This window comes from Pomacea canaliculata, linkage group LG2 (genome assembly GCF_003073045.1).
Source record: "Pomacea canaliculata isolate SZHN2017 linkage group LG2, ASM307304v1, whole genome shotgun sequence".
NCBI classification, from domain to species: domain Eukaryota; kingdom Metazoa; phylum Mollusca; class Gastropoda; order Architaenioglossa; family Ampullariidae; genus Pomacea; species Pomacea canaliculata.
In genome coordinates, this window is record NC_037591.1 from 9,909,636 (window position 1) to 9,920,226 (window position 10,591).

Below are 10,591 nucleotides of genomic sequence, written 5' to 3' on the forward strand. Positions count from 1 at the left end.
TCTGACTCAAACGCTCTCACTTGATGTTGATTGATTGTAAACATAAATAAGATCCCTCTTAAACTGACGCAGTTGGAAATAAGGACACAAGGGGTGGCTTTGTCTCCTTGTCATTGCAGCTTTTCCTGTTTTTCTTGCACTTCTGTGTGTCTACTCGACCACCCCAGCTTGTTGTTTGATGACTTAACTATTGCTTCCTGAATACTCTGTCCATCGTCTTTTCATTTCTTCTCTTTCTTTATCTCTCCCTCTGGTTTTATTCACCAACGATGTCAGACAAATTTTAAACACATCAACAACGAAAACAATAATAATATAGTAACAGAGCATAGGGCTTGCAAAGCAATCAACGGTATTTGATTTGATTGACGAAACCAAAATAAATGAAAGTAAATTTACCAGGACACACACATTTCATAGAATTCATTTTATTAACTCATTTCATCATTATCTCAGCATTTCCTAATGTAGTAGAAAGGGAAAGTGAGAAAGTAAAGACTTCCTCTATCAACTTTATTTGAAAGGGAAAAAATCTTTACACAACGGAGGAAAAATGCATTTCATACCAACCATCAACAATTTTATATTTATCAATATCGACATATATCTTTCTAACACATATTTGTTTAAATTACGCAAAACATAATAATATAGCTTGATGTCAACCCAGATATAAGTATGTGATGTCAATGAACAATTATATCTGTACACGAAACAGAAGTTTGAAAAATTTCATACGCAACAAAATAAAGGAAAAAAGGGAGGAAGACACAGCAACACATATAAAATAGACAATACTAATGAAATACTAGTTTTAAATTTCCAGAGTAGACTAAATGGAATAAGTCTGACGAATGTAACTGGTTTCTTTGGTTTCAATAAAGTCAGAGGTCACGAATATGTACACCTACACCCTCAACCCCCCTGTCACCCCCCAAATTATCGAAATCATCTCAGAGGAAGTTTGTAAGAAGACACACATCCGGAAACACCGGGCAAGCCGAAACTAAAGTGTGACTCATACCTCAGATCCTGAGTGGCTCAGCGGTACCACTGGGGTCACGAACGGCTGCTTGCCTGGAGCAGCATTCCATTGTTTGTTTTGCCAGTCGCAGTAAAACATGGACTCCAAACAAGAAAGCTTTGGTAAGTAACTTATTAAGCTTAGTCCATGTTATTTGTTTTTAATATTATTTGCTCTCTGAGCTCTGAATGCCAGTGGACTTTGTTGTGTATGACAGTTGTAACTCAGGTACATAGGAGGCGGACCTTCATGAAGATTATGTTATGAGAGAAAATGTAGGTTTGCTGTACTTTCTACTGTACAAAGTTTAGCAAACGAGTTGTCATTATTATGTTTGTGAATATACACGTGTGTGTGTGTGTGTGTGTTCGATAGAATGTGACACACTCTCCGAAGTGCGAATCATCATCGTTGGGAAAACGGGCAACGGGAAGAGCACCCTGGGTAACATCCTGCTCGGCAAGAGTAGCTTCCCCGTCTGCTGCAGCATGAGCTCCACGACCCTGGGCACCCAGATGGATGAAGGACAGTTCAAAGGGAAGCAACTAAAGGTGCGGACGTTAATGACACTCATGCAAACATATAATAGATGCCCTTAGATATTAAGTAACGAATCTTTATTGAATATGGATGAATGGATGGATGGAATGGTTCAGATGCTTTTTCCTAAATTGTATGTAAACACGTTCTTACAGGTAGTTGACACACCTGACATCGCCAACCTGGGTCTGACGTCAGACGAAGCACAGCGCCAGGTCAGCGAGTGGAAACGACTGATGACACCTGACCCCCACGCCATCTTGTTGACCGTCAGATGTGACGCGCCATACACGCCGACCGAGTACGCCCTCTACCGACAGCTGCAATGGCTGTGGGGCGGCAACTCGCTGTCCCAACGCCTGGTCGTGGCCTTCACCTTCGGCGATCGCCTTGACCTACAGGTGGACACGGTGCTGAGGACGGTAAGCAAGGAGTTGCAGTCGGTCGTCAAAGACGCCAGCGGTCGCTATGTTGTCTTCAACAGCAAAGCCACCGACGACGAGAAGGGTCAACAAGTGCAAAATCTTTTGGACATTCTGGAAAAGTTAGGTAGGGACTTTGTTATTACATACATTACGGACAAAACAGGAAAGAGAGGCTAAATGTATAAATGATAGAAAATCTCATACTAAATTTGTATAAATGATTAGATAATGCACGACAGATAAGTAAAAAAAATTACATGTGTGAAATGTTTGGGAGAATATATTTGTTGACCTTTTATTTTGACACTAGTGAGAAAAAGATCATAAAATTGTAATGTTACACCACATGGTTGGAAAATATAATTTATATTTGTGTGTCAGGTGAAGAAATTAAAGACATCGAAAGAGAAAAAATTCTGGGAGTTCAGATTTGTCCATGTGGACCAGTTTGACCATCCAGAAGTCACAGGGTTACGTGGCGGGACGTCAGGTGCTTGTGTCGGGCGCCATTTTGTGACTGAGGCTGATGACATCCACTGCACTTCAATGTTATCAACAGCTTCAAAAGATGGAACGAAAGACTGCACGGGTTCTCATGAAATATTTTAATGCTAAGGTTTCAATTAAGGGAGATACAAAATAAAATGAAATTGTTAGAACATTTGCCTTCAGCATTTAAGCCCTCCTGTTGTATTTAAAAAAAATTCACATGGCTAAATAATAAAACATTTGTACCCATGGCGGACAGACAGATCATATTCTGCCTCTGGAACACATTTCATCTGGAGCCAGGGGTAGCACGGAGATACTCGCCCACCCACCCACGCCCACCCATGCCCACAAACAATAGTTCTGCCACAGCACTTTATTTTTAACATAGTGCCGATATTGTCTAAATGTAGTTGAGTGGATGGATGTGTAAGTGGATGAGTGACTGAGTGAGTGGATGGAAGTATGTAGGCAGTTTCACTCCGCACTTAGCAACTTTATGAGCTAAACGAATCTGAAAAACAAATTCCCAAACGAAATAGATGACACAGGCGATGTTTGTTTCTTTTCCGGAAGCAATCACTTGTAAGATTACTGCAATATCAAGCAGTCTAAAGAGACAACCTTGAAACTGAACAGGCCCTTGATACAGAGATTCTATTCAGCAATATCATGTGGATAAAGACCAGCATACCCAAACATAATACATCAATATCATAAGTAAAACAGAAAAAGGTTTATTTGACAGTTGAAACTTAAGCAAGTTATGGTAAATTATGGTCGTATATCGGTTTCGTATGCCTTATTACTCTGTGTACATTACACTACATCATTCTTTTTGTAAATAGGATAAACTTCTGTTGAGTCCTCAATGGCAGACCCCGTCTCCAAGTCCGGCCACACAAGTGGGAAGCAAAGTTAGGGGAAGAAACTCCTGCACACTCTGTGATGAACATGTGTCGCGCTTACGTCCCTTAGACCGCAGGTAACCAGTACCGCATGTGGGGAGCCGCTTTTTCTACTAGATCAGCTTTTTGCGACAAGCATCACTGGGGTCTCATAATTACAGAGACGAAACATTTGCCCTTCATTCCAACATATTCCGAGGGCCAACGACGTACCCTGACTTCCTATCCACCACACAAATAACTGTCATGGTCCTGGGAGACAGTTGGCAGGTAACAGGACCCTAGGTACAAAATGCTCGAAATATAAAGAGGCATTAGCATGAACAGATGTCTCTTATCCACAGGTACAGACAGTGGACACCTCGCAAACGCTCGTAATGAAAAGGCGCCAAGACACGTGACACTCTCATTAGTGTAAATTAATTTCACAAAGATTCTACACTGATGTGTGTCACCAAGTTACAGGACTTTGTATAACGGGTCATCAGTTTTAATTCTGAATGCTGACTGCTCGATTCCATTGTAGACCTTCCATGTTCTTGTTTCTGTCTGGAGGACATGTGTGTGTGTGTGTGGGTGCGTGTTTGAATAAAGTGCGCGTCTACCATTGCGGTGCAGTTTGCAAAACACCGGCCCCCTCGCAAACGCGCATGCACGCACAATGCATACACAAACGTACACGAGTACAGAAACACAGATATACAGGCACGTGCACACTTCCTCTTATCTCATGCTCTTTTTTGCCAAATCAAAAACAAACAAACAATTCTTTATTGATAAGTTGCAACCAAACATAGCGCTGCATTCATGTCTCACAACAAACTGTAACAACTCTTAATAAATGAGTGGAGTTTAAAACTTATGCATCGCCAATCTATTTGTGATCAACTACTCTGTAAAATCTCGCTTGTCCACGTCCACTGCAATAAATGACCAGTCAGTGGATTAAATGGAAGAACTACCTTTCAACGGATATAATTTGACTAAGAGACTATTCAAGTTGATTTTAAAGGGAATTAATTTGTAGCTGCAATGAAACTTGTTTACGTTTATTTATGCCATGCTTTGAAATGTTGCAAAATACTATATCGTCTTTTCTTTCATTGCCGATGGAGGTGAAGAACACACGACCTCAGTCATCAGAGACACAATGGCCGCCTTCTTACAGAAAACACTTCTTTACTCAACCGATGGACTGAATGTTGTAAAGACCTGTGCAACTGGAGACAGCTGAAGACAGCTGTGTTCTTCAAAGCAAGGAGACTAGAACTAGCGAACTTACAGACCTACCAGTCCTACGGGAGGAGGTGGAAAGAGTTCTACCAGTCGGGAGGAAGAAAAGCCATCTGGAGCTGATCAGTTAAAGCATGGCGGAGTGAAACAATAAAGACACTCACTGATCTGTGTCTAAGTCTGGAAACGCAAAGAATGACACAAAGAATAAGCCACAGTCACTAGTCAAACTCCTTAAAAAAGAGAAAGAAAGAGTCAAACAACGCCAGAACAACAAACATTATCAGCAACCCCAGCAAAATCAGTCTGAAGTAACAGAAAATAATCCAGGAAGGTACTCAAGGAAATCACTCGCTATTTCGGGTATAATGCTGCAAAATGACAAACTGTAATAACTGTGACAGCAAACAGTTTAGGAAGTGTAATCTGTCAGTCAGGCATCACAAAATACACGAGACCATGTGACCTGCTTCGCCCTCCACAAAGTGAATGACCTCACAGGCTGCGACTGAGACTTGAAAAAAGCTGAGCTGCAATCAGTCGACCTCCTTCCTGGCAGACAATAATTGTGCCGTTCATTATCCTGTGAGGTTCATTAGCCTGTGAGGTCTCTACCTGCGGTGGGCTGGCAGGTGAGCCCACGGCCTGATAGCCATAGGTGGTGGTGGTGGTGGTGGTGTGGGTTGTTTATTAGTGACGTCACACAAGAAATCGATGAGAACCATCACGTGATCAAGGACACACGTGGTCGCGTGCACTGATGAGGGGCGTGGCCTTGTCACTTGCTGTTAGTGATTTCGTTGATGATATTGCGGAAAAAGTGGAAGAGCATGAGCAGGTGACCGGGCATGTAGATGTAGGCTACAGAGGTCAGGAGGATGAGGCTGGAGAAAACAACGAATACTGCGAAGAGGTTAGGGATTGTAATGAATCAGCAAACATGGATAACATGGAAATATGTGTGTGCAGTTAAAGATGACGATATAGCTTACTCTAATAATAATTATGATGCCCTTGCGATAAATAGGAAAGACAAGACAATAAAAGCAAAAAACAAACAAGCAAACACCCAAACAAAAAAAAACTTAAAATACAGAAAAAAATTTAAACGAAAATTACACAAAGAAAATAACAAAAAAGGAGAAAAATAAAGATGAGAAAAAGAGAAAAGAAAGAAAAGAAAGAAAATCAAGCCAACAAAAACACAAATGTCAGGTCAAGAAGGCAACAAGAAAACGTTAGCTGAAAACAAAAACAGCGCCGAACAGGTAGACGAGAAAGGATACCGATGATCCGTTCTTCCAGAGGTTCCCAAACACCTGTGAGGGAGAGGTGCAGCGCCACCTGGAACCACCAGCCGCGAATGATGTCCAGCATTCTGTTATTCATATTCATGTCGTCTTCTGTCTGTCGTCCTTTACAGCATGTTGTTGACGTCAGCAGCCACTGGGGGAGGGGGATGGCAACGGCTGCAGCTCGTCACTGGAACAATGCCAGCACGTCACATGACTGTCACGTGATTTTACACACACACACACACACGCACACACACGCACGCATGCACGCACACACACATATCTTCGAACGATGTTTCGAGGGGGGGGGGCATTCACGGTCTGGTAGCTTTGGACAAAGAGGCCACCCCGGGTACCGTTCTCTGGTCTGCTAGTCACACCGGTGTCAGTTCCGCTGGAAGTGGTCGGGTTATCGACAGAAGTCAGGTGTAGACAATAGAGTCTATCATCTTGCAGACAATTGCTTTGTGTGTGTGTGTGGGCGCGCGTGCACATATCAACTAAAGATTAGCAGAGATTTGTGTACAACCGCCATGTAAAAAGTCAGTTCAACTTGCTCAAACATTCGTCCATATTGGTTAGGTACAATAACGGCCTCAACCTGTCTGAACTTTTGTTCCGTGTTTGAAAAGTCGGTAGAGTACAGGGCTATTGTCATGATGGCGAGATTAACTGTTTGGTATCCAGTGGCTGAGAGGATTCAATCATGCACGCGAACCTTGCAACCTGATCTTGCCGCAACTGTGAAGCCAATAACTGGCAAGACACCATCTCAATGTTGTGTGACTTGGTTTAGCAGCTATGATGACAAGAGGCAATTAAATGCAAAAATATAAAAGAGATGGTCATTCGCAATACTATCACCAACCTCTTTAGTTTGAGCACTTATGAAAATACATCGGAAGGGTGCAATCCGTTGATTGTGACTGCAGTCAAATGGACATTGGTTCACATCCTCATCCCCGCACGCACGCACATACACGTCAGCACACACGAGCTGACTTCCTCACCAACTGCTGGCAGCGAGAAAACTGAGGTCTCTAGCACCTCATCCCCAACAACCTAAACATGATATACAAAAGTACAGCCAAAGGCTCAGAAGCCGTCTTTGCATACATGAACTTTAAACTAGTTTAATGAAATGTAGAGCCGTGCCGAGGTCGCAAAGAATTCAGATTAAAAATACGTGAACTAATATTTCTGAACTCTAAAACGATCAAAGTATTATCTCCAGTCTAAACACAGCATTCTACTTTTAGACACAAAGCACCATGAGCCAGTAAGTTACCTGTTTACAGAAGAAAAGGTAGCTGTGTCTCCGAGGTTTGCAACATGAACAGATGAGTGAACGCCACTCGATGAACTCAGGTGAGGTCTTGTTGAAATCAGCGGACTTCTGAGTCCTTCTTTACACTTTCAGATAGGTCTCAGTGTATTTTTTTAAGGCACAACACTTGGTATTTTCTCCTGCTGGTGTATAACGACAGTGTGTGTGTCTCTCTCTCCTTTCTGTTAATCTCTTCCGTCTTCACACACCGTTGATCCCTCATTCATCGACTCTTCCTCACGTCCCTCGTTAAACATTGATCCCTCAAAGCTTTTCTCTCTCGAGTCCCGATTCGTTTTCTGTTTTTACCTTTTGGTTCGTGTGTCTGAAGATAGCGATCGTTGTGTTGAAAGAAGTTGTGTTTCTTGAATATCATAGATGTGAGAGGATGTACACTTCTTGCAGAATGAGAGAAAATGCATGTGTGCGTCTGTGTATTCGTCTTCATGCTGTTTCAAAGGCAGCTTCAATGACTGTTTGCGAAACTTATGTTCTTCTGATGTGTTACCGGGGCTGATAAGATATTGTAACTTCAACTTGTTAACAATAACACCTTACGATGTTAACCTCTCGAACGTTTATAACTAATGCTTTCAAAAAATATATCTTCATAGCTGACAAACTTGCCTGTAGTGTTTGTATGACAACTGTATATTTGCAGGCTGGAAAGAGTTAACCCAGATGAAGAACGGTTTTGCCGAGGTTACACATCCAGTCCGGGCATCTAGCAGACCGCCCACAAGTCTTGTATAATTAATGACCGAAATAAAAATTTGAGAGAAGAAGAGGAAGTCATCAGGTTTTCTCGTCTCTGGCTTAGAACAAGCGGTTTCAACCAGGATCGGGCAAGATGATATTTATTATATCACAATATGAAAAGCCGAGGACCACCTTAAACCCGTAGAAGGCAATGGTGAGACATGAATCTTCACTCAGTATACTGAGACACTGATTCTTCTTTATTTTCTTAGCTTAGTTTTTGCCCCGAATAATGTTATGGTATATATATATCCACGTGCACGTTTAGGTTCCACCATTTTGCTGGTTACAATGCGATTGTTAGTGTGTCAGCACGCGTGAAAGCCATGTCAGGATTTATCTCTGTAGCATGATTTCTACATGTTTGTCGGCTGAATATCAAGAATATAGCTTTTGTGTTTGGACGCTGCCTTTGGAATGTTCTACTTGTGAGGGACAGAAGAGCTTGGGGCGGCTCTCTTTATGACTATGTAAATTACTTTTCGCACATTTTAAGCGAAGCCAAATGTTCCGGGCGAGCGATTTGTTCGTCCGATAGGTTACGAACTTTGAAGCTGTCATCACATGCTCATCGGACACGAGGACAAGTACAAAGACAGTGCTGACCGCACAGAGGAAAGTTAGGTTGGTTGTATTTTCTACTTTGATAAAAAGATGACATCACTGCACCTTACAACCCAATTGTAGACTGTCAACACAGACACTCACATCGGCGATGTTGCACTTTAACTCGGTTTCCTTTTCTTTGGCACTCACACACTCATACCTGAATACAGGTACAGACCTCTTCTTGGCATTAACACACACTACAAGTTCCGACATTTCTTCCATACTCCCGGCATACAGGTAGAGACGTGTCCTTCTAACACCTGGATACCATCTCTCTCTCGCAGGTTTCTCACAGTTTCAGTTGTCACTAACTAAACCTTCATTCATCCTCCTCGGCCGTTTCTTTGCATACCTTGTCCCAGGTACCACAGGCCCTGGGTAACTGGAGGAGTACATTCAACCTCCCCATTGCTGGCGGCATAAGCAAAGCCTTTACCTACTAATATATGGGCGCCACGCTGACAGGTAATATCCTGCTGTGGGAGGGAAGGGAGGAGAGGAAAGAGAGGGAGGGTAAGGGAAGAAAGGCGAGGTTAATAATTGTGTACTTTTCACAGTCCCTCCCTCCTCGACTATAAATAGACTGGTGCCAGACATTCCAACTATTTATCATACTTTTTTGGGTCAATGGGGTAAATGGCGGACTACAGAAATCTGATTCTTCCATTGTATCGGCGGGGTATAGTATTTCATACAATAAATACATTCTACACACGATTCTACATTTGCCGGGTGACTGCGCTTTTGTGTGCACGGCATTGGCCGGTGGAACGACCGATGAAAGCTGTTGTCGCGGCCTACGGGTATGGCTTGCTACCCGAAAATTGTGCTTTTGTACCTGGGAAACATTTTCTTGTTCGGATCTTTATCCATTCATTATTAAAAAAATGCACCCTCTAGAGTCTAGACTAACATTAAACTTGATTCTAATGATCGACCACATGTGTGCCAAAGGACTTTGTCTGGAAGTTAGTCCTCTGTCTCGCAGCCCAGTGAACCACTCACTGCTATTCTGTCTGCATTGCCCTTGTGAAGCTTTTGTTTGATCGTCTGCAAATCGAAAGTCCTACAGAACACAGATTGTCTCTGTGTCTGCCACCAAAAACAACACCTGTAAGATGGTGATACCGGCAGGTTGCAGGCCAGGTTGAATGTTAATTAATGTTTGATTTCACGGTGCAGCCCTCAGGGGAACGCCCGTAGTGAAGAGAGTGAGCAGCAGATCGAAAGGTTGGTCCAGACGAGAAATGGCGGAGAAGGTGAAAGAATGCGAGCAACAGAAGAAAGCAAGAGAGTGGCAATCAATAACTCAATCAATCACAACAAATGCTTTATAAGGTTTCAACGATTTTACAACAGACATACTCCAAGTGGCGGTTGGCACGCAGAAAAGTTGACACAAACGTAAAATACAAAATTGTAAAAAAAATATTTATAACATGAAAAAAAAAAGGAAAAGTAGGCGAAGGAAGAAAGAAAAGAACGGACGAATGAAAGAATAAAAAGCTGAAATTGTAGGTGTATTTGTGCAAACAGTCTCCTACCTGTAATGACACCCAGCTGGTATCACCTGCTGCTAAAAGTCACCGACAGTCTTGTGGTCAGACCTTGTGTCTTGTGTCTTGTGGCACTGCGTGAATATGACCAACAAACGTTGCCAAGAGAATGAGGGAGGGTGGGGAGGGTATGGGGAGAGGTGGGGGGCTACACGTGGGGACCAAGCTGTTTACCTCCAGTCGCTGACGAGCTCAAGGGAGGCGACTGTTGCCTCCGTCACGCTCCGATGACTCGCCAGGTATTAGTGGGGTGGGTGCAGCTTGCAGGGGCTGGGGAGGTGTATTTTTTTTTTAGGTCTGTTGAGCAGACAGTGGCGGGAATAATAACGGTGACAATGGGGACGAGGCATGTTCGGTCAGGCAGTGGTAGTTGAAACATGACCTTCCGGTGGCTGGAACTCAAGGCTGCTAACGGATCTCACCGAC

General features: G+C 42.9%; 1 protein-coding gene and 1 long non-coding RNA gene across 4 annotated transcripts; one reads left to right on the top strand and one right to left on the bottom strand.

Moving 5' to 3' along the window:
* Positions 1-999: 999 nt before the first annotated feature.
* LOC112557035 (GTPase IMAP family member 4-like) lies at positions 1,000-2,648 on the top strand. Its single transcript, XM_025226600.1, has 4 exons — positions 1,000-1,146; positions 1,400-1,575; positions 1,720-2,113; positions 2,371-2,648. Exons 1-4 carry the CDS (start codon positions 1,122-1,124, stop codon positions 2,439-2,441), a joined length of 666 nt encoding a protein of 221 aa, XP_025082385.1. The 5' UTR covers positions 1,000-1,121; the 3' UTR covers positions 2,442-2,648.
* A 2,732-nt stretch (positions 2,649-5,380) lies between these two features.
* Positions 5,381-10,591, bottom strand: LOC112558255. 3 transcript variants are annotated; one of them, XR_003098113.1, is made up of 4 exons: positions 10,154-10,230; positions 6,783-6,976; positions 5,906-6,101; positions 5,381-5,522 (listed from the first exon to the last, which is right to left on the bottom strand). It is a non-coding gene; the product is annotated as an uncharacterized LOC112558255 (long non-coding RNA). The 3 variants fall into 3 exon arrangements; XR_003098112.1 differs by lacking the exon at positions 10,154-10,230 and adding an exon at positions 7,203-7,548; XR_003098111.1 differs by lacking the exon at positions 6,783-6,976 and having other exon boundaries at positions 10,154-10,591.